Genomic DNA, 24,844 nt, shown 5'->3' on the forward strand with positions numbered 1-24,844 from the left:
AAATAGCAGCAGCTAACAGTGAGTATGGACTATGTGCCAGGTACTGTTCTAAGTAAGTACACTGAAGTATGATCTCATTTAATTCTGTGGAATTCTGAACATGAGAGACTCCATTTTGAAGCTTCATTTTCCTTTCTAACTAGTGAATTCTTGAACTGGGCCAAAAGTGGCAACTTTTTTACAAGGAGTTGCTAAACAGAACAACTGGCATTAGGACCATAAAACTGTTGGTATGAGCTTTATGAAGACAGAATAGTTAACTAAAACATACTAAGATTAGTTTCGTTTGATAGCACCAATTAAAGTCAGAGTAATCAAAAGCAGCTCAGCTAACAGGGTTTTATTTTTCTCTATCAAAATATTACCCCAATTCTTTCTCAGAATAACCTCTCGTCTTCCCCACATGAATGGGACACTTTTCCAGTTGCTAACACAATCTGTGCTCTCTGAATTGCAATTCGGAGACCCCAAATAAAAGGCCTTTGTTTCTTATTCGTTTTCGCCTCCTTTTCTTGGTTGACAATTCCCACAACAATTTGACAGAATTCACATTACCTCCATTTTTTTTTTTTTTTTTTTTTTTTAGACAGGGAAACTGGACTATAGGAAGATTCATTTGCCTACAACTACAAGGTAAGAAAATGTCAGAAGCAGAATTATTTAGAGAGATATTTCTCATTACTGATGCCCATACTATCTTTGGAGAAGAGTGCAAACCTCAAACTAGATACCAAAATTGCCACTGATCATTCAAAAGTGGTATAAAACAAGCACACTAGTCCTCTGGGGCCTAAGTTAGTGCTTTAGCCCTTTGAGTAAGCACACAGGAAATGTGCTAGACATGGGGAGTATCAAAATGAATATTGTTTATACTAATATACTGTTTATATATTATGATTGTAGTTCTCATGTTCAAGGATTTATAGCAAAACAGAATATGACCGGAACACAAATAGTTGTAAAACAAGCCAAGTTGGCTAAATATGAAATATAAAAAAAAAAAATTGAGAATTTAGAGAAAATTTCACTTACAAGTTGTTAAGTGGGATTAGCAAAAGCTTCATGGCAAGGCTGACCCTTGAGCCAGGCCTGCAGAAGTAGTCAGAATTTAGAGGAGGCCCGCCCCTCAGGTTGTAGGAACAGTGTGAACAAAGGCATATTCATGAGATACCAAGTCATCCGGCTTGAATGGAGCAAAGGCTGTGTGTAAAGAAGTGGGAGTGGAGATACAACTGGAAAGTGAGAATGAAGTCAGACAGTAATAAAGAAATGGCTCACTAAGGAATACAGACTTTATTCAAAAGGCAAAAAAGCTTGTAGCAGGGAAGATAGATAATCAAAGTCAGATTTTAGGAAGATTAATCTGACAGTGATTGGAGAGTGGACAGAGGGGACAAAAGCTAGTTAAAGGTTTAGGGAAGCAATAATACAGGGCAGAAAAAAGTGGTATTACTGGAAATGAAGAGATTGATGAAAAGCTACTATAGGAAATTTTCTGTAGTAAATAACTAGACTATAAAGGAGAGAATGAAGGAAGAAAGGAGCAAAGGGGGAAGACCCTGTGTTTCAGGATAAATGGTAATGTCTTTAGTGACACATGTGCTAGACAAGAGGAAGTACAGTTATGAGAGCAGAGGCTACATTTAAGACCAAAAAAAAAAAGACATTGATTCTGACGAGCCAATGAGAGATCCAAGTAGGAATTTACATATTCATTCACTGTGTGAGCATTTACTGACTGCCTATTACATGGAGAGCCCTTCCATAAATACTTGGGATATATCACAGTCACTAAAGGATTATTTATTGCTCTTTCCTGTTTATGAGACGATAATAAAGTGTCATATTCAAATTCAACTCTATAAAACAGTTCCAAACCAACACAGTTTAAAAGTGGTTTCCTTCCTCTGAATGTCTGCACATTTAACTGTCTGTACTACTCATGGGGTGTTTGTCACTCCCCTAGTGTCAGGTTTTCAATTAGATCATAAGTATATTGAAAACAGGCATCATTTTAGATATTCTTTGAATCTCTCACAGTACCTCATTCAGAGTAGGAATTCAGTAGTCCTTTAATTGTTAGGGATTTCTTTCTCCTTTTATCTTCTATGATAAGGATATATATTTTCTTAGCCTTGTAGAACAGAAAGGAACAGTAACATTTCACATCCAAAACACATGACCACTGTAAAAGGAGCCACAGAAGCTAAGTTGGTCTTGGACTGTGAAAAAGAGCTGAATAATGGCAAGGGCTAAGAAACTAGCGTCCCATTTTTGGTAGGAACTTTACAAACAGGAAGAGGCAGCTCAGAAATGTTAGCAAAGGAGTACCCAAACAACAAACCCAGAGCAGGAACTAAGACACCCAATAAAGGCACCTCTAGGTTAACTATTTTTAGAAACATTCTGAAAGTCAAATAAATCCCTACAGACATTAAAACTCAGAGTTCTATTTATTCTCTCCAAGAAGTTTGCTTTTTCAGGTATTTTATACTTGACTATTCCAAATGATAAATATAAAAAGGTATATATAATTTTAGAAACAGGAATATGAAATATGAAATGAAATGATAACCCTAACATCCTACTGTACATATAAGAACTGGCAAACATCAGGGCACCTGGGTGGCTCAGTCGGTTAAGCATTTGCCTTCGGCTTGAGTCATGATCTCAGGGTCTGGGATTAAGCCCCATGTTGGGCTCCCTGCTCAGCGGGGAGCCTGCTTCTCCCTCTCTTTCTGCCTCTGCCACTTCCCCCTGCTTGTATTCTCTGTCAAATAAAAATCTTAAAAAAAAAAAAAAATTGGCAAACATCAATATCAAGGCCAGTAACACTAAAGTGCAAGTTATCTAAATGACCAAATGATACCTCCTTTTAGAAGCAGAACAAAGAAATAGACCTCACTCCTCCTGGGCATGTGCAGGTCATTATAAATCCAAAAGCCTATGTTGTGCCTCCTGTGATGCCAAAAGCTGTGTCAAAAAAATCCATAAAATGACATAAGAAAAAAATTGTATAACTGCCCCCGAGAATTATTGGCAAAGGTCTCTTTCACACTGCAATTCAATACTGCAACCAAATGCACATCAGTAGAATAAGCATTCAGGACATTTGAATCAATATGCATTGATACCTTGAAAAGACAGTCTTTTCTTTAAGCACTTTAAAGTTATTTCTTGAGTCTTGCCTACCTTCAGAATCCCATAGCTAAACAGTCAAATTTGTCATTCCATCTTCATCTGTCGCAAGGTTTCGGATTAGGTTTTTGTCACATTCACCACTTGCAGCAGTTTAAGATCTTCTAATTGCAAGAAGAGATAGCTGGAGTTTGGCCAATCTTCTCCATAACTTGATCTTACAATGACAGTTTCTTCAGTCTTTATGAAAAATAGCATTTCAGTCTTTTATATATTCAGAACACTGAGAAATGACTTCCTTGCTTCTCCCAGAGTCACAAACAACAAAAGCAGGGCAATAACAAGTTTGCTAATCGTTTTGAAAGTTTAAATAAATCACATATGCAAAACCATTAAAAAAACTAAAGAACATTCTTCATACAGGTTCAAGTGACAGTCTGAGGTTGTTAGGTAAGTTGTTTTTGCTTTACCAAAGTCTAGTAGGAGGGACTACTGTGCTTTTCAAAATACGAAGCTATCTGGTGAGTAACAACTTATTTAACCTGTAGTTAGGAGAATGTAAAAGCCATAGCAGAAACCTCCACTCTTTCCTCCGGACTTCTCATTTCTGCTAATGAAGAAACAGCCTCCCATTTACCTGAATTTAAAACCTTAGTGTCATTTTTGAAATTCTCTTTCTTCCTAAGGAAAACCCACACTAAAAGCAGTCACATCCAAAAATCTAAAAGAGATATTGGGGAGGCCTATAAATATTACTATTTTATTCATTCAAGTCAAAATCAAAATATTTACTGAACATATTTGCTGGGGCACTGAGCTAGGAGCTGGGTATACAATGGTAATCAATTCAGATGTGGTCTCTGCCCTCTTGGAGCTTAGTCACTAACTGCTTATTGTCTCTTAGAAAACTACAGTGCTCAGGGGTACCTGGGTGGCTCAGTCAGTTAAGCATCGGACCTTGATCTCAGCTCAGGTCTTGATCTTGTGGTTGTTGAGTTCGAGCCCCTACTTAAAACAAACAAACAAAAACTGCAGTTCTCAAAAATCAGCCTTGTAGCATCCTTAGGCTGATAATAGTTTTCTTACAACTCTAAAGAGTGATTGTTACCAGGCAAAAACTGAAACTGTTTTTGATGTCCTTAAGTGGTAAAAAGAAATTTCCTGGATGATTACCAGATAAGCTTGGAAACCTAGGGAAAGCAGATGGCTGGATCCATGGCCAAAGGTACAACCTAGTTACAGGGCCAACACTCCTGGACATTGGGATGGCAACACAGTGGAGCATAGGAAAGCCACTGGCACTAATTCTAATCTCTTACTCCTTCCTAAAACACTATTCCCTATTCACATTCAATTAACCCACCTTAGGTCATATGCCTGTGTATTATGAGAAATAAGAAAAATATCAGGCTTTTTTGGATTTCAAGCCACAGACTCACGAACCCTCTTGTATTTCCCAAAGAAGATGCTAGGCCAAAAAAATAAAATTTTAAAAAGAAAACAAAACTGAGCCTATACATCTAGTAGTCTCCAAACATACAACCATTTCAGCAGATCCTTCATGTAATCATGACACAATCTTCATCAAATGCAACTCTGATGGCTAGGTATTAAGTATTTTAGATTATAAAATATTTGCCCCCTTTTTGACAAATTGTCAAACCAATTTCTATTGGACATTTTTATAGGTTTTTAAATATTCCATTTATATAGGCTAATCTTTCAAATGCAAGAGATTCTGTATTTTGTACCTCGTTTCCTTGTACCACATTAGGAAAAACATGACACATTGTACCAATATTGAAAACAGGGAACGGAACTAATGTTTCTGCAGTACCTCAGTTAAATTCCCAGGGAACTTGCCTCATTTACAATGACAAAACAAAACAGACATAAAACAAGAACTTTATGAACCCCAAACTATTTTTACACTTGTATGACTAAATATCTTAATTCGTAATTTTTGTTTCCCAGGTCACGGGTGTGAAGTATACAAATTTTGTCCCCCTTTCTATCAACAACCTTTCTCTTTCCTCACATTCTCCAAGCCTTCTCTCCTTACTTGAAAACAGCCAGGAATAAAACCTGACAAATCTGGGAGAAAGCTGATACTCCTATCATTTGCATGTATTTACTGGCTGATTACATTTAAACTGAGGTTTATATCATAGTGGTATTACAAATACTTACCTAAATGTAACACATCCTCCCCCCCCACCCATTTTTTTGGGTTTCTACTTAGAATTCTAATTGTCTATAAGCAGGTGGAAAGATAGTAGGGTTGGGTGGGGCAGTCAAACCCTAAAATTTCATTAAGCATCCTCAACTGAAAGCCCTAAAAGAAAGCCTGAGAAAATTGTCTGATTTCAAAGTAGTTTAGAAATGAGAAGCTAGAGAGACTTTCTTACCCACGATCTTGTTCTCTAGGTGACTGCTCATGCTGGAACCCCTGGTCCCTACAGTCTGAGGATGCTGGTACCTGTGTGTCTCCTCTAGACTAGTTTGCTACACTACCTGGGACCTGATCTAACTTACCACTGCTCTGCCTGTTGACATGAGTCTGTCCCTCCATGCTGCTTTGTCTTTTCTCTGTCTAATCACTGACAAGACCTCTTCTTCATTCTCCCTGGGTGTAACTCAATTTCTGCCCATCTTACCTCCTCTCTTCTCAACCCCCATTGCTGTTTTTCCTGGTATATTTAACTGTAGTTCAATTCATGAGGCATGTGTTCATCACCTACTTTATGTAAGTATTTATGACAGATGCTAAGGTCTGTATTAAAACTTTCTGGCATCTAGGAATATATTTAAGGATTATTTCTACTTCCGGCCTTGTAGTTTCTAATAAAAGAACCACTGGAACATCTATATTTACTGCCTATCTACTCATTTGGCACCTGCTACACAGCTTTGTATTATAATTATAAGTATGCATATATCTCATTATATCCACCATGGCAATTACAATCAAATTCTTCTATTTAGTAGGTACTCAAATAATTACCTTAATAAATGAACATATAAGTAGCTGACAGAAGTCAGAAGTTATCTCCATTCCTTGCATGAAAATATGAAGAGATGAACATTCTGAGTTTAATTCCTTTACTTAATTATACGTAAAGCTACTATATATGTCTATGACAAATAAGATAGAAAAGGGACAAAGCCTTCCCCAAAAGAACAAAAAGGGAAAAAGAACAAACAAACAAATTATTTCTATTTCTTCTATATGGTAGTACTTTGTTGAGTACTGATGGAATAGATCAGTCAGAAGCATTCATTTTAATGTGTAGGTAAAATATAATTCCTTTTGGTATGTATTTTGCTTTGATATACATACAAAGATACTGTAATGAAGTTGTGCTACCTCATCTTACTCTCATTTGTAATACATTTACATAAACAAAAAAAGGTAAATCCTACTGGAGGAGGACCTTTATCAGAGATATGCCCCAATGCAGTTAGAGAACACCAAGAAAAATCAATCCTATTCCTAGGCCTGAGATTCCTCATCTAAAAACTTAGAGTGAATGAGATGGTCTCCAAGTTTCTACGATTCATGTACACACATCAATTTTTACATCTGGATATAGAGTTAAGGCTATATATCCTGGCTTCATGATGCAAGGCTTGGCCAGGGTACTTGCTTAAAGCAAAAGTAATACATGTATCTTCTAAAAGCCATTTCTTTCTTCCTCTGCCTTAGAAGTGGCAATGTCCCAAACAGGAGTCATTCCTTCAGCTTAGATCCTGGAGTAAAGAGGATACGCAGCAGAGTCACAACATCTGACATTAACTAAATGAAATACACCTTTTTTGTTGTTACTAAGCACAACCTAATAAAAATTAAAGGTAAGAATTTGCTAATTACTGAATGTCCATTCATAGTTAAACTTTAACACACAAAAATTCAAATTCAATTTAACAGAAAACTGATGAATTATGACATAATGGAAATCAGTTGAAAAGCAACTTTTAAAAATATATAGAGTATTTGTAGTAAAAGAAATTGACTTTACATAAAATTTTCCTCATCATTTCCGGCTAGAATCCTTACAAGACTATTCCAAATAAGAATCAACATTTTTTAGAAATTGTTCTTCATCATTAAGATATTCCAAGATAATATTTCCACCATTATATAAAGGACAATCCTCCTTAGCAATCCAGGTTTCCAAAGTATGATCCAAGGGTAAGGCTTCTCCTGAAGTAATGTGACATAACCTTAATTTCTGTTAAGGGAAATAAATCATACTGTAATAAACAAACATGCTGGTATACAGTATCCTAAAGCTTTTAGAGAAAAATTATAACCAGTTGTTACCTTAGCTGTTAATTTGTTATTATCATTTTTAAGACTGGTTAAAGAAGCTGCAAAGTCTATGACCTTTCCAATGCTCCATCGGTGGCAAAAGAACATTGGTTTGCTCTTCTCTTTGCTCCCCTTAGGTAAGAAAACCTGAAAGTAAACTCTTTCTTTCTGTAAAGATAAAAAGTTAAAATACAGATTACACATTATATACATATATATGTGTGTATATATATATACACATTTATATACACATACACACACATACATACATACACACACATACACACACACATACACACACATATACACACACACACACATATATATATATATATAAAATAGAGAGCATCTGTTTTTGTTTGGTGACCTGTCTTCCTCTCTTCTCCTAGTTAGAGGATTACCCTCTAACGATGGATCTTTTAGTGGGAATACCAATCACAGTACCCAAGAATCCACCTAAATGCATACGCATAGGACCTAAGGCTCTAGGCTAGGGTGGTCTGTGCAAAGACAAGCATGTGACATAAAATTAGGCCAATCAAAGTCCTTTCCCGGGATTTGATGTTCAAGAATTAGGAGAAGGAAGGAGCCTTTTTTTTTTTTTTTTTAGAGTTTATTTTTTTGGGACACCTAGGTGGCTCAGTCAGTCAAGCATCTGCCTTCAACTGAGGTCATGATCCCAGGGTCCTGGGATTGAGCCCCACATTGGGCTCCAGCCCCACATCGGGCTCCCTGCTCAGCAGGGAGCCTGCTTCTTCCTTTCCCTCTGCCTGCTACTCCCCCTGCTTGTGTTCTGTCAAATAAATAAAATCTTTAAAAAAAGGGGGCGCCTGGGTGGCTCAGTTGGTTAAGCGACTGCCTTCGGCTCAGGTCATGATCCTGGAATCCCGGGATCGAGTCCCACATCGGGCTCCCTGCTCAGCGGGGAGTCTGCTTCTCCCTCTGACCCTCCCCCCCTCATGCTCTATCTCATTCTCTCTCTCAAATAAATAAATAAAATCTTTAAAAAAAAAAAAAACTTTAAGAAAAAATTTAAAAGCTATAGCCTCACCAAAAACAAACAAACAAACAAACAACAAGCACCCTTGAGGATCAAAAATGAAACAAACACAAACAAGTGACAGGTAGGGAGACTGAGCCACAGACTTTCAAAGTCTGAGAAGAGGAAGTAGCAGTCAAGAGTTCAGCTGTGGGTTAGTGGGAAACAATAGTACCACATGGAGATGAAGTACCGGGATCGGGCGCACTGCCTGGAAGCAGAAGCTAGAATGGGGCTTGTGCTGCAGGAAAGGACGCTGAAGAAGGTACTGCTGAATGCTGACTTAAGCTACTGCTTACAAGAAATAATATTCAGGAAGGCAGAGAAGCACAGATAGAACCTCTTGACAGTGAGCAAAGCCAAGTCTTCCAACTCAGTAAGTGGATCCACAATAATCTGAAACTCTGTAGAGCAAAAGCACAAACTGCCAATCTCAAACCTGGATTGTAATGGAAATCCTGAGTAAATGGGCCAGTGGAAGAAAATGCAAAATTGCCAGAGAGGGAGAGATGAGTGACCACAGTGAGCAATATAGTAAGAACCTCCTACTTAAGACAGACATGTGGAATCTATAAACGGAAATTCAAAACAAAGGTTAACTTACTATGGGCAGATGAACTAACTGAACTTGAAAAAGATACTTTTATGGACATATCCATAAAAAAAAGGAAAAAGAAGGTGCGAATCAAAAATAGGCAGAAATGAAACAAGGCAAGCTATGAAGATCCAATGAGAAATTTAAAAATTTTTAAATATAGTTTCTGAAATAAATTCAAACAGGAGAAATTTCAATAATATTCAGTAAAAAGGTTTAACTGATTGGAAGATGTATTTGAGAAAGTCCTCTAGAATGCAGCACAAATAGACCAAGATAGAAATTATAAATCCCAAAAATGTCTAACAAGAGAAGGAAGCAATATCAGAAATAATGACTAATTTTCCAAAAGTAAAAAAAATAAGTCAAATTAAAAATGTACTTCCAGGGCCAACCTAAGCAATCAAAACAAATCCATATGTAGAAACATTGTATTGAAATTGGTATCATAGATAAACTCTTAACTACCAAAAAAGACGGATTACCCATAAAGCAACAAGACTAACAGATGTTTCCTCAGGAATAAACAGGGGCCAATGAATAGTGTATTAAGAGAGTTGAGAGAGTCTAATGGACAATCCAGTTCAAGTGAGGGCAAAATAAGGGCATTTTCAGAAGGCTGAAAGTTTACCAGTGAAGACTCTTTTTTTTTTTTTTTTTTTTAAAGATTTTATTTATTTATTCATGAGAGACAGAGAGAGAGGCAGAGGGAGAAGCAGGCTCCCAAGGAGCAGGGAGCCCGATGCGGGACTCGATCCCAGGACGCTGGGATCATGACCTGAGCCGAAGGCAGATGCTTAACCATCTGAGCCACCCAGGCGCCCACCAGTGAAGACTCTTAATGAATGAACTTAGCCAAAATAAAAGTGAGTCCTAAGGAAGGAGAAATTCAAAAACTATGTTGGTAAATTTGAACAGCTACTGACTTAAAAAGCATGTGTGAACAAAGATGTATGAGACATACTCAACTGGAGAAAGCATGTTAAACTCGTCTTATTCAAGAGGATACAATATAAGTAACTTTAGACTCTGAAAGAAAAGGAGGTAGTTATATATTTTAAAAATTAAAAATGTAAGCACATGCCTATTATTGCATTATAAAACATTACAATGAAGATTCTAGATAATACAGTACAAAAAAATGAATTAGGTAGTATAATTATTAAAAAATTAAAATTAAAACTATCTTTATTTGTTAATGGGTGTGATTATTTACCTAGGAAATGAAGGCAAAGAAAAAAAAAAAAATCAATTTGGTGATGTGACTGAATAAGATGAACAAACAGAAAACACCTTTCTCTATATTAGCAGTAAGTACCTGGATATAGAGATAGGTGGAAATATTCTGTTCACAACAGAAACAAAACCCATGAGATAATTAGGGATGAAAATAAGGAATAAAATTTAAATGAAGAAAAACATAAAATGTTAAAGACAAAACAGGAGCTAAATAAATGAAAAGACTTCTAGGAATCTTAGACAGGAAGACAATGTTTTGTATCATACAGTGCGAATCCAAAGTGAATCCTTCAGGAATGATTTCAGTCAGGACTTGCTAATAGTCCAAACTTGCTGGGAAAGTGAGTTTTACTTTACCTAACTTCACAGAAATCACTAGATAACGTATCGATGGACCTTTTACATCAGTTACTTACACCTAGTGAGCAGGGAGGAAGCCAGAATCTCCACTACAAAGAGGAAGAGTTCAAGAGGGTATGAAATCCTCCTGAGAATAGCAAAGGGGGCTTCTCAAGAATGGCCAAATTTTTACATCCTGTGGGCACTATTATTTACAGCTTATATTCTTGTGGGAAACTGGGGGACATGGGAAGCCACATATCTAAGATCATGCTATGTTCTCTCTTGCTATTTATGATTTCTGTCAGTTTCTCCATTTCTCCTTCAAAGAGCCTAAAATCTTTAAAGTTGCCTACTGGAGTCTGTCACTCAAAATCCTGTCCCATCAAGACAACCATGAAAATCCTAAGAGGTGTTTGTTTTGTTTTTGTTTTAGTATAGTTGACATACAACGTTACATTGGTCTAAGTGTACAGCATAGTGATTTGACAAGTTTATACATTATGCTATGCTCACCACAAGTATAGCTCCCATCTGGCCCCATACACCGCTATTACAGTATCATTGACTGTATTCCTAATGCTGTGCCTTTTATTCCCATGACTTATTCATTTCGTAACTGGAAGCCTTTATCTCTCACTCCCCTTTACCCATTTTGGCCAAACCCCCAACCAGAAAGTTTTTTTAATTTGAATATAATAAGGATGAATAATATGGGTAAATAAAGAATAAAACTGCTAAGAAAAAATATAGATGGGACTTACATTACCATTTTAGAACATTCTATAAAGCTATTGCATCAAATCAATTTGGTACAGAAAAATGAGTAAAAAATGAGTGGAATAAATAGGAAATCCAAAAATAGATCCAATAAACATAAATCTTAAACCTATTATGAATTGAAATACCAAATATCACCTTCAATAGGAGAAATGATTTAATAATTGGTGATGACAAAACTAGCTAAAAAACTGGAAGAAAATAAAACTGGGTCCTTAGCTCACAGTATATGCTAAAAACAAATTCCAGATGGATTAAAGACAAATGCAAGATGCAAAAAAAGTAAAAATCCTAAAGAAAACCAAAGCAGGGAAAAAAAACAGACCTTAGAAAAAATTAAAACACTGATATGTCAATGAGATACGTAAGTGAAATATATTTGATAGATTTTGGAAAAAATTTCCAAAGCAGATTATAGATTTAAAAAAAATTAACATCTATTATATTCTAAGAGTTTCCATAAGCTGACCAAACAAAATAAAGACATGAGAATGGGTAAATGGACAACCAAAGAGAAAAATGATCAAAGGATATGCATGGGTGATTAAAAGAAGAGCAATTACACATGGCCAACATATTAAAAGACGCTCAAGGGACGCCTGGGTGGCTCAGTCGGTTAAGCGTCTGTCTTCGGCTCAGGTCATGATCCCGGGGTTCTGGGATTGAGCCCTGCATCGGGCTCCTTGCTCGGTGGGGAGTCTGCTTCTCCCTCTCCCTGCTGCTACCCCTACTTGTGCTCTCTAACAAATAGATGAAATCTTTAAACAAAAACAAAAACGCTCAAACTGAACAGTGTAAAGGACATGCAAATTAAAGCAATTAGATCTTTTTATAGCCATTAGACTGGAAAACATTCAAAAGGATGATAACAGCTACTGCAAACCAGGGGAAGAGGAAAGGGCACTCTCATTCTAGCCACAAGAGGCAGTATATTAAACTGGGTAGGCTGGCAGCCTCATCCCCTGAGTGATCTTCAGATTATTCATCTGTGAAATGAGGATATAGACTATTCCAATACTTCCAGTTATGGAATATACCAGGAGAGTTGTGAGTATTGAGAGATAAAAAATTTAAAGGTAAGGAAATTGGGCTTTATTGGATATGTAAAAGAAGATCTGAGAAGAATTTTAAGCAGAGCAATAACATGACCTAATTTATACTTTTAAGATTTCTCTGGCTGCTGCATCAAAGCTAGATTGTGGGAAAGCAAATATGGACACAGGTAGAACAATTAGAAGATCATGTTAATCTAAGCATGCAAGAGACTGTATTGTGCCTTTTTATTTTCTGTATTAATGATGCTTTGACATCTGAGACCTGCTGAGGAGGCCTCCACTGTCCCTCTCAGGATCAGCTCATTCCTAGAGGTAGCACCTGTGAGTGTTCCCTTCATATGCAATCAAACCAATCAGAAGTCCATACCCCCAACTGCCTCCACGGCCACTATTTCCCTAACCTCATTAACCCAGAGCCAAATACGAGACAACAAGGGGCTGCCCTACACCCCAGAGCCCACTGAAATCATTCGAACTAACCAATCCTAAACCTGTTTAGGCTTTTTTATAAAGCAGTTTGGCAACAAAAAAATTAAGATTTAAAATACACATACCCTTTGACCAAGCAAACACATTCCTGGGAATTTAGCTCACATACATAAGAAAGCAGATTGAGACTACTTAGCACAATAGTCGAAACTGGAAACAAACTGAATGTTCATCAAGAGAAAAACGGCAAAATAAGACCTGTACATCCACACTGGAATTATTTACCCAGTTTTTAAAGAACGATTTAAAGCCACACCAGCTCCCTTGAGGGAATTTCTGCTGGGCATGAATGAGAAGGATAGAGAGAGATAAGAATATACAGCCTACCTAAAACCTGCCTTATTTATAGCCATACTCACTATTGGACATGGTAGTATATATAATATTTAATAGCTATCTCGCCCCTTGGAATATAAACTCCATGTCGGCAAGGACTCTTATTTACTCTTGTATCTCCCTCCAGGGTCTGACATATAGTAGGTATTAAAAAAAAAAAAAAAAAAATGGTGACTAAATGATATGATGCCATCTTTATAAAATAATGAAATAATGACCAGAAGATACTTTGTGTGTGCATACATATACAAGTAAATATTTCCATTTATGTAAAATTATACACATGTATACACACATATACATAGGTATATATTATATATGTAAGTACATATGTTTCTAAATACAAACACACATTAATGCAAGGGGAAAAGTTATAGCTACAGACCTGTGGCACGCCCCATGATAAACTATTACCTGTGTTAAGAACATGGTTCCTGAAGCCAGCCCACCTGGTTTCAACTGGTAGTTCTCCACTTAGTAGCTATGCTACTAGCAAATTACTTGACCTTTTTTGTGCCTGAATTTTCTCCCTGTTAGGCAGAAATAATAGTGCCTATCTCACAAGCTTCTTGTGAGGATTAAATGTGTTAGAAGAGGGCCTGGAACAAAGTAAGTGCTATACAAGTTTTGACTATTATGTTTAAGTAATGAAACAACTGCAAAGTAATTTGAACAATGTATTATTGGATACCTTAGGGCAGCCCTTCTCAACCTTGTCACTATTGACATTTTGGACCAGAAAATTCTTTTTTTTTTTTTTTTTTAAGATTTTATTTATTTAATTGAGAGAGAGAGAGAGACAGCGAGAGAGGGAACACAAGCAGGGGGAGGGGGAGAGGGAGAAGCAGGCTTCCCGCAGAGCAAGGAGCGCGATGCGGGGCTCGATCCCAGGACCCTGGGATCATGACCCGAGCCGAAGGCAGACGCTCAACGACTGAGCCACCCAGGCGCCCCTGGACCAGAAAATTCTTTACTGTGGGCACTGTCCTATGCATAGTAGGAGGTTTAGCAGCATCTCTGGCCTACACCCTCTAGATACCATAGGACACCCATGTCCAATTGTGACAAAGCAACCCTAGGAGACAAAAATCACCCTCAGTTGAGAACCACTGCTTTAGTGGGAAGGACATGGGCAGAGGAGAGTGTGTTGCTTTTTCCCTTTATACAATCTTTTAAAAGTTACACTTGTAAAAGCATGTACTACGCTTGTAATTAAAACCATAAAATCAAGACTTCAAAAAAAGGAAAATAATAATCACTAAAAAATGACTATATTCAATGGTTTTAAACCAGCAGAATAAAAGGGAATATAGAAAATGTGATCAATACAAAAGACGTGAGGAGAGAGGAAATAATCAAAGGTAAAGGTTGATGAGCAAAAAGCATAAGATGGAAGAAATACATTCAAATGTATCAGTGATCACAATATAAATGGATTCAACTCACCTATAAAAGAGATACTATCAAATGGGATTAAAGAAAACAAAGTCCAGCTATATGCTGCTTACAAAAGACACCCTAAAACAGAGAAGTTAAATATAAAGGGATTTTAAAAAGCAATAGCTAAGCAGTCACTAAAAGAAAGCTAAGTGAAACAGTATTAGCATTCAAAATAGGATTTAAGGCAATTCATAAAGAAAAAATTCCATGTACCTGATAATATGTTTAGAAAAACCATTAGAATTACAAGAAAGAAATCTGACAAAACCAGTTATAGTGGGAGATTTTAACACCCTCGGTCTCAAACTGATAGATGAAGCAGACCAAAAATTAGTATGCACACACACGGACATGCATATGAATACATACAAATGGGGAAGGGGTGGTGGCAGGAGAAAGACTGCAAATGACAAAGCAAAAAAGGGCAAAATGTAAATAATTGGTACATCTGGATAAAGAATATGGAAAATTTTTTTTTAAAACTACCAAGTTACCAAATAAAAAAACCCCACACCCAAACAAGTACGTTAAAATAAATTCACTGCAAGAAAATGGAAAAAGATCAGAAAATCTAAGCAAAGCAGGTAAGAGGAAATATAAAGGCAGAATTTAGTGACACACAAAGCTAAAGAAAAAAAAAAAGGCAAAAACAAAACAGTAGAGGTCAATAAAACCAAAATATGGTTCTCTAAAACTAAAATATAAATTAAAACACATACACAAACCTCTAGCAAGATTGTTCAAGGAGTAAACAAAATACAAATGAAAATTATTAACAATGAAATGGAATGACTACTAAAGACAATAGAGATTTTGGAACATAAGAATAACTTGAATAACTTTATAACAATAAACTGGAAAATCTACATCAAATAGTAAATTTTAAGACAAATTAATATTCACTAAAATTTGGGGTGCCTGGGTGGCTCAGTTGGTTAAGTGTCCAACTCTTGATTTCACCTCAGGTCATGATCTCAAGGTCGTGAGATCCGAGTCCCATGTCTGGCTCTGCGCTCAGTAAGGAGTCTGCTTGAGATTCTCTCTCTCCCTCAACCTCTCCCCCTGCTCGGGTGATCCAATTCTCTCTTTAATAAATAAAATCCTTAAAAAAAAATTTACCAAAATTTAAGAAAGGACTATCTAAATAAACCAAGAACTTTTAACACATTGAAATAGTATTCAAAATATTCCCCTCAAAAAAGGTAACAGATTCAAAGGTTGTAACACCCTTTAAAACAACACTTCAATAATAATCACTAAAGAACAAATAATAATCACTTCAAGAACAAATAATCCCCACTCACTACAAAGATTTCAAAGAATAAAAAAAGTAAGCTACTCAATTTTAGGTGTATAATATTGGTGCTAATATCAAACACTAAATAATACATTAGCTAATCACTTAGCAGTGCATTTTAAAAGAATTACATACCAGCATCAAGTAGTATATTCTGGAATATGTGGGTGATTCAACAGAAAAATTGATTAATGTAATTTAAAACATTTGTAAGGAAAGAAAAGACACCTGTTATCCTACTGGATGTAGGAAAAAAAAAAAAAACTTACAGTAAGAATTCATAGCTATTCATGATATAGATTCCTAGCAAACTAGGAATAGAAAGAAATACTGCTAACCTGAAAAAGCTACTACCAAAGATTTACAGCAAATATAGTATTTAATGATGAAACTTTAAAGTCATTTGCATTAAAGTCAGAAAAATGATGAAGATGCTTACCATTACCCACATTATTCAAGACTGTTCTGGAGATCTCAGCCAATGCACTAAGATAAATAGGAGAAGAAAAGAAAATTTGGGGGAAAAAAACGCACAAAACGGTCATTCACAGAAGATATGGCTGCACAGAAAACATCCCAGAAAATCTACAAACTATGGGAACTATTAGATTACTTGCTAGAGAGAAGAACAACATACAACAACGAGCAATAACCAGTTAGGAAAATATAATTTTTTTTTAAAAAGCTATCACTTACAATGGCAACAAAAATGACGAGGAGCCTAAGATATATAAATATGTATAAGCATTATAAAATGTTAAAGACCTTAAAAAAAAAAAAAAAAAAAGACCTAAAGAAAAATTGGAAATCATAGATGTGGATGGGAAGATTCAAAACTCTAAAGATGTCAACTACCTCTAATCTAAAATTTAATAATTCCTATCAAAATTGCAATTTCAAAGAACAGGACAAAGTGATCCTAAAATTTTTACAAATGAATAAACTGCCAAGAATAGATGTGGTTGAAAGCAAAGAATAAGGTGGAATGACTTATCCTACTTATTATAAAGCTATGATAATTAAGACAGTTTGCTATTAATGCAAAGATAGACAAACAGACCAAAGGAACTGAACTGAGATCCATAAATTAGTCCTACATGTATAGAACAATCTGGTGTATGACAAAGGTTTCATTATAAGGATGAACTCTTCAATATCTTATGTTACTACAATAGGAAATCCCAGTGGGCGGGGGAGGGGAGGGGAGTATCTCTACTTCACTTACAACTAAATTCCAAATGGAACAAAGAGTTGATAATTTTTTTTTTTTTAACTTTTAAAGGAAAGTATAAGAAAATAACTTATTTCAAAAAGCACAAATCTTAAGGAAATTAAATTTGAGTACATTAAAATTCTAAAGTCTGAACCACTAAAGAGATCAAAACCAAAGTGAAGACAAGCTAGACTGAGAAGATATGTGAAATCCATTTACTCAAGAAAGCATTAGAATTCAGAATATATAAAAAATTCTATAACTTTTTTAAAAGTGCAAAAAAAAAAAAAAACCCAAAACACCCAACAGAAAAAATGTGCAAAGCACATGAATAGTTCACAGACATAAAATGGCCAATAAATCAATGCAAAGTAGCTGAACCTTATCAGTCACAAAGGAAATTCAACTTTAAACTTCAGTAAGTTTAGAAACAAGAAACACAAACTCTCAGACACTACAGGAAGGAGATAAATCAGTACAACCACTGACAATAGAAAGTTGATAATATCTAGTAAAGCTGAAGATGAGCAAACCCCATGACCCAGCTTTTCTATTTCTAGATATATTCCCTAAAGTAGCATTTTTCAATCTGACTGATGGTCTCAATCCTTTAAGGGTTATAAAATCAACAATCTTTAAAATAAAACAGAACAAAAAACATCAGAGTATGTAACACATAAGGCTAGTATATAACAAAGCTAGGTATTACTTACTAAAACTGTGTTAAGGTATGTGTATATATATATGTATGCATGAATGTACATACGTACTGGGAGATTATATATAATTGATATTATGGAGTCTTAAAGGGACCACCCTAGAAAAATGTTCCCATACATACACAAGGATTTTCACTATTAGAACAGTTTATAATGGCAAAAAAATTGGAAAAAATCTGAATCTTGTTCGTTAGGAAAATAGATAAATTGTGGTATATTCATACTATGGATTAATGTGCACCTACCAAAATGAATGAACTAGACTAAATGTATCAGCATGGATAAGTGTTAAGAACATGATGCCAATTGAAAAGAAGTTGAAAAAGAATACATATGGTTCACTGACACTTCTGTAAAGTGAAAAAAAACCCTTAAAACTATATACCATATAATACTAGTAACAATACATATCAGGTTCAGATTAGTTGTTCCTTGATGGGTGGGAAGAGTAAAAAGGGAGCTTCAACCGTATTTGGAACATTTCTGTTTTTCAAAAATCTCTGAAACCAACCTGTGGCAATGACTTATCTCCATCAGCATGCATTTTTAATTTCATCAATGCTACCTTTGCAGCTGTTTCACTATTTTTTGCACCTTTACGTCGTTTACTTGCTGTCTCTCTGGTCTTAGAATCTAAGAAATAAGTATAAGCATATAATCACATAGAATTTTTACATTACATTTTTCAGAGTTCTATTAATTACTATTAGTTATGGCCTTGAAATGTACACAAATTACACACAATGGAGCTATACAGAGACCACATTCATTTTTGTTGGTATTATATTTACATGACCATTATAAAAATACCATTGAGGTTCATCTAAGCCATCTCCATATCAAAAACTCACTGTTATGTGCTTCTTTCTAATTTAAGCCTATTTAATCCAAAACAATCACTAACACTTCTGCAGAAAACTTTTAAGAGTTGGTTATAGAAAATTTTAAATAAAGGTACTATCCTTAATACAGAATGAAAATTCTGAACATATTGGCAGAGAGACTGGTCTAAGTCACAGATACATTCTTCCTGGCACCTCAGATTATCAGCAGCATTCACAGGACAGCTGATGAGACTTAAGATTAGTATTTAAAGAAAGCAAACCACTACATTGGCTTTATGAATACCATGTCTAGCCATGACAGTTAACCAGGTGATCTGGCCCAGTAAAAGAACATCTGGTAGGGTACTTCCATAGAGTTTCCAATTTTTCACTGGTCAGGTAGGCCTTGTGAGAAATACAGTCACAAAAATGTCATCAAGATCTATACCAAGTTACAAACATTGAGGCCATGAACAACACCTTCCATAACGTGAAAGCTGAAATAAGCAGCAGGACCCCGTAACTAACAGATATACAGCAGTAAGGAAACAACAAAACAAGCTTTCTAGATACTTGCCAATAATGTCTTTAACAAGTTTCTGAGTGGCAGCCATACGAGGCTTAGGAATTTCCAGTTTTTCACATTCATGATCCGACTGATGACGGTGCCTATGAGCAACAGAAGAGTGACACTAGTTCATGTATTTGCATACGACTTATACAGATATACAGAATTTGAATGGTCTCAGTGATCACCTCAGGCAAAAATTCTTCTCACAATAAGGACATTTAACTGGCACAAGCTCTCTTTCAGCACAGTCCTTGAATGAACATGGGTAAGAGGTAGGCTTATCTGACTTCAGGCTCTCATTGATTATAGTCACCTGAAAATGTACAAAGAGGGAAATGGCATTATATCTTTCACATTTAAAGAAAATCAACATCTATTTTGGAAGGCAACATTCATACCATTTTTGCTTAAACTTGTCAGAACAACCTACATACTCTCACATAACACCAGATTATAATAAGTATGTGAGAAATGATTACTCTGCTGACTGTTCTACATTTTCATAACTTTCTTCCGGTGGTATATTTATCTTCTAAGTCAAGTTAAAATTACTATTCAGTTACTCTTCATAATTTTAGTCTTCTATTCTGTATCAGTCCTAAACAAAGATGCCCACATAATAATATGCTTAGGTGATCATTTCATCAACCCTCAAATGGCAAGTCATAACTACTTTCTATGCTGATTTTAGCAAGTTAAAATATATATTTGAGAAAACTTAGATGTTTATCCATGATATAGAAGGTTAAAGATGGTTTTTACAATGATACATTCTCTATTCTGCATTTATTCTTTTTTTTTTTTTTTTTTAAAGATTTTATTTATTTATTTGAAGAGAGAGACACAGCGAGAGAGGGAACACAAGCAGGGGGAGTGGCAGAGGGAGAAGCAGGCCTCCCGCCGAGCAGGGAGCCCGATGCGGGGCTCGATCCCAGGACCCTGGGATAACGACCTGAGCCGAAGGCAGACGCTTAACGACTGAGCCACCCAGGCGCCCCTATTCTGCATTTATTCTTATATTACCAGCAAATATTGAGGAAGAAGAGATTTTACAAGATTAAAAAAAAAAATCCAAGTCAGGCTAGCTTGAGTTTTAAGTAACTAGGTTTCTAGAGTTGAATGTATTTAGTGAAATAATTTCTTAGAAATCTACAACCAAAGGGCATTCCTCTATATATATGGTAGTTATATCCTGTTGGAATTGACTATTTTTCCAGATTTGGTCTAATGGTAAAATTGTTTTCATTTCATTATTTAAGGAGATCTAATTGACATTCCATGAGAGACATTCATAGAACTCAAATGATATCATAAGAAAAAGGAAAGCACAGAGATTTACAAGCTGTAGAACATTAATGTGTTTACTATATGACTTTCTCTCCAATTAATCCTGCATAATACCAAAATGTTAATTTTTATTTTCCTCACATAAATCTCCTAAACCTCAAAGGACCAGATTTGGACTGGAGCTCATTTAACCTTAATTTTCTACAATTGAGAAAACAGATATAAAAATCCTTAGTAAAGTGCTTGGTAAATGCTGGGCAGGAATAAATATCAACTGAAAAATGTGAGGCACATGCTTTCTGCCAAATCGAGTGGATTCAGTTCAACTTCCTGCCTTTCTCTGACCAAAGGCGATGAAGCAACTTATAAATTTGATAAAATTACATTTGACATGGTGGGCTCAGCCTTCTCTTCTTCCCTCTTGGAACTGAGCTGCCCTCAGGGCCTAACCTGGGGAAGCTCGGCTGTGAATAGTGGGAAAATCCGCCTACTTCTGGATTTCCTTTGCAGCCTACACTACACTAAGCTTCATCACTCAGTTATCCTTTTTGAGTAGTAACAAGGATATTTTGGCTTCTATCTAACAGCTCTTATTAATCTCTCAATTTGATCGGAATTGGGGTGAGGATTTTATTGGATTACAGGTTTGTTCCTGGTGATCTAAGGCCGATCGAGTCAGAACAACTTGTAACCACCAAATCCTAACACTAGGAAGTAGGGAAAATGAACAAAACGGTGAAGGAAAACTTGAAGGAATATATGATGAGGATGTTAACTCCACTGTATATTTATAAATATAGAGCCTAAAGCTGTAAGTGGGCTACCTAAACATAACTGCAATGTACAAGATTTATAGCAATTTATAAATAACAAGACGACCAATTTTTCTTTAAAACAAACTGAGAAAAATAACAGAAAATGAACTAAGAGCCTCTTTACATAATCAGTTTAGTATGCCAAATTTTAATCTGTGGTACCTTGACTAGTTTTAAATTCAATCAAATTCTGAATGAAAGTACATAAATACAAACATTTTATTAGGACAACTAATAACATACCTCAGGACAGCTGTGTGACTCCCTGGTTCTGTGTTCAAGGCTTAAATAATTAAAAAAAAAAAGTTTAAATGCAATCAGATAATGTACTTAAAGATAATTGCAGTAATTAAAGATATTTTAATGGTTAGTATCCTTAATATTACTCACACTACATTAACTCTGCATATAAGAATAAACTGAAATGCCAGATAAATTAAAGATAGAACATCTATAGTCTCAAAAGTTTCAAAACCCAACTGTTCAACTTCAGTATGAATAAAAACAATTCACCACTCTAAACTAACTCTGACAGTCCGTTAAGCGTCTGCCTTGGGCTCAGGTCATGATCTCAGGGGTCCTGGGATCCAGTCCTGCATGGGGCTCCCTGCTTGGCGGGGAGTCTGCTTCTCCCTCTCCTTCTGCCCCTCCCCTTGCTCGTGCTCTCAAATAAAATCTTAAAAAAAAAAAAAAAAAAAGCCTAAAACACAAAAGTTTAATTACAAAGAAAAGACATTTTCCAAAATCTTTGGTTAGTTCCCAGGTTTTACTTTGCATGTGATGTGTGTGCAAAGGACATGTGATATCCAATTTAAGAAATGTATAGGTTGGGCTCTTCATTTTAATTAATAAAGTACCTGGATTGTTTTCTACCATATTTTCTTTTTTTTAAGATTTTATTTGTCAGAGAGAGAGAGAACATGTGCACAAGCGGGGGGGAGCGGCAGGCAGAAGGAGAAGCAGGCTCCTCGCTGAGCAAGAAGCCGGATGCCAGACTGGATCCCAGGACCCTGGGATCATGACCTGAGCCAAAGGCAGTTGTTCAACTGACTGAGCCACCCAGGCGTCTCTTCTACCATATTCTTTATATTGTGGATATGTTCTCTCCCTATGATTTCAAGACACAAATGTAAGTTTTACATAAAAAAAAAAAAAATCACACACAAATTCATTTCTGAAAGTTTAAAGTTTACCCACATAGATACACAAGTAATTAGAACCTAGGACTATATTTTCTAAGTAATTACTATAATATAAAATATTAATGGCTAAAATAAAAATTATTTAAATCATTCTGCTTTTCAGAAATAAATTTCTTATTACAAACACTAAAATTACTTCCAAATTCTGTATAAAAGTTTAACTTACCAAAATACTCCTGAACAACCATCACATACAAATGGAAGAAAATCTAAAATTGAGGGAAAAATGTTATATGCACTGGTCAGTATCTGATTTTGATTTAGTTTTCTTAAACAAAAAGATTCTTAAAGTACTGAACTACATCTATAGGAGAACTCTTCTTTTTGACCAATATCCTAGTGTAGGAATTAGTGGTTAAACAAAAGCTATCACAACCTCAAGCACTCTGGGAATGACTGGATTATCAGGAGAAATGTTCCTTGTAGTAGCGTGCTAAATCAGGAAAAAAAAAAAAAAAGTACTGGGATTTTTTGGATGTCCAGATTTATTATGTGTTGTTTCTGAGTACTGTATGCTGCAAAAATCCTGCATTTGAAGTGAAAATCCTGGGTTTCAATTCTGATTCTACAGTTACTAATCTAGCAATGCTAAGCAAACTGTTTAATAGTAAAGTTTTGTGGGGGATAAGAGGAAGATGTCAGCATAGGAGGATCCTGAGCTCATCTCCCACAGACACACCAAGATAACAGCTACATCTGAAAAACACCTGAAAACATGAAACAGACCTTCCCACTTAATCCTAGAGAGGGAGGACACACTGGAAGGGTAGGAGGGGTGGAGACACAGGAACCAAGCCTGTGGTAAGACTAACCATAAATAGGAGGAACACAAGCACAGAGAAGCTAGAGGATCAGAGAGCCCAAACCAGGCACCCCAGCTACTGGAAACCTGCACTGGGAAGAGGAGTCCTCATAATATCGGGCTGTGAAAACCAGAGGGGCTAAACTTCAAACTTTTAAAATCAGCGGGGCTCACCTCCAGGTATTTTAAAAATCTGAGAGCTGGAGGCAATAGTAAACGGAGTCCCCATCCTTAAAAAGCTAGAATAACTGCTGGCAACTAGCACAGAAACAGCAGTTTGAAAAACACCTGGGATATTCATGAAGGCAATTTATTTACTAATCTCAGAACGTGCGCTAGAGGGACAGGATCTTCAGACTTCTCCAAGAACAGAAGTGCTAGAGGGCGCCATTTCTCTTTTCCTCTCCCAGGTTAGATAGCTGGACACTTGGAGGAACCAGCACTAACACTTTCCAACTACCTTGCTAGCATGGTGTGTCTGCCCATGCATTCACCTGCGTTCCCACCCCATCCAATCTGCTCACCTCAGCAGACTCCCTCCAAAGTGGCTCCTCTCCTGCCATACCTGCAAGCAGTCCCAGCAGGGACCAGTGCCACTCCAAAGTGACTCCTGCCCTGGGGAGAGGGGGATAACCCCACACACCAGCACACCCAAAGTTCCAGCAACTTTTAGCAGGCCACACGGGGAGAAAGCCCTGCCATTCAGTGGGGCCACAGAGGCTGACTGCACACACCTAGTCTGATTGCTGGCTCACCCACTTACAAGCCCACCAAGGCCTCTCAACAGTGCAGGAGCCAAACTCTGCCCAGTGTGCCCATAGCAAGCAAAGTAGGTCACTGCAGCCAATGGGGCTGAAGGCAAATGAGGCTCAACCACAACAGCAGTGTGCATGCAGCCCACAGAGAAGACACCCCTGGAGCACCGGATTCTGGTGACCAAGCGGCATTGTACTACAAGGCACCACAGGACCTCTTCAACACAAGTACACTAACTTTCAAGACCAAGATACATAGCTGATCTCCCAAATTCATGGAAGCAGAGTTACACAATATGAGACAGAGTAATATGTCCCAAATTAAAGAACAAGACAAAAATCACAGCAAAAGAGTTAAAAGAAACTGCGATAAGCAATATGCCCAATAAAGAAAACAAGTAATAGTCACAAAGATACTCACTGGACCTGAGAAAAGAGTGGATGAATTCAGTGAGAACTTCAATGTTGACATAGAAAATGTAAAACAGAACCAGTCAGAGATGAAGAATTCAATAGATGAAATAAACACACTAGACAGAACAGATAAGGGGAGGCAGAGGAACAGATCAACACTCTAGAAGACAGGATAATGAAAAG

At 36.4% G+C, this 24,844-nt stretch overlaps 2 protein-coding genes and 1 pseudogene across 3 annotated transcripts in view; all 3 read right to left on the bottom strand.

The window, feature by feature from the left end:
* Nucleotides 1-222: 222 nt before the first annotated feature.
* Nucleotides 223-2,646, bottom strand: LOC145720926 (sodium/bile acid cotransporter 5-like; annotated as a pseudogene).
* LOC102750091 (sodium/bile acid cotransporter 5) lies at nt 2,435-3,504 on the bottom strand (the record flags this gene model as incomplete). The annotated part of the gene is given in 7 exon segments (XM_031024772.2): nt 2,435-2,864; nt 2,867-2,905; nt 2,908-3,054; nt 3,057-3,104; nt 3,107-3,157; nt 3,160-3,255; nt 3,258-3,504. Coding segments are annotated over 7 exon segments (822 nt in total), but the record flags the coding sequence as incomplete, so codon positions are not given.
* The window catches only part of ZFAND1 (zinc finger AN1-type containing 1), a 28,465-nt gene continuing 6,055 nt past the window's right edge, over nt 2,435-24,844 (bottom strand). For both annotated transcript variants that reach the window (XM_006727132.3, XM_081816188.1), the window contains exons 2-8: nt 22,857-22,899; nt 21,732-21,771; nt 19,572-19,699; nt 19,393-19,484; nt 18,503-18,624; nt 7,463-7,618; nt 2,435-7,370 (exon numbers count right to left, since the gene is read on the bottom strand). In XM_006727132.3, the coding sequence (XP_006727195.1) occupies nt 7,200-7,370; nt 7,463-7,618; nt 18,503-18,624; nt 19,393-19,484; nt 19,572-19,699; nt 21,732-21,771; nt 22,857-22,899 (752 nt within the window). In that variant the 3' untranslated portion in view covers nt 2,435-7,199. The remainder of the gene's footprint in view (nt 7,371-7,462; nt 7,619-18,502; nt 18,625-19,392; nt 19,485-19,571; nt 19,700-21,731; nt 21,772-22,856; nt 22,900-24,844) is intronic.

The sequence above is a fragment of the Leptonychotes weddellii genome, chromosome 4, assembly GCF_054177405.1.
Source record: "Leptonychotes weddellii isolate Sample4059 chromosome 4, ASM5417740v2, whole genome shotgun sequence".
In the NCBI taxonomy this organism is placed as follows: Eukaryota; Metazoa; Chordata; class Mammalia; order Carnivora; family Phocidae; genus Leptonychotes; species Leptonychotes weddellii.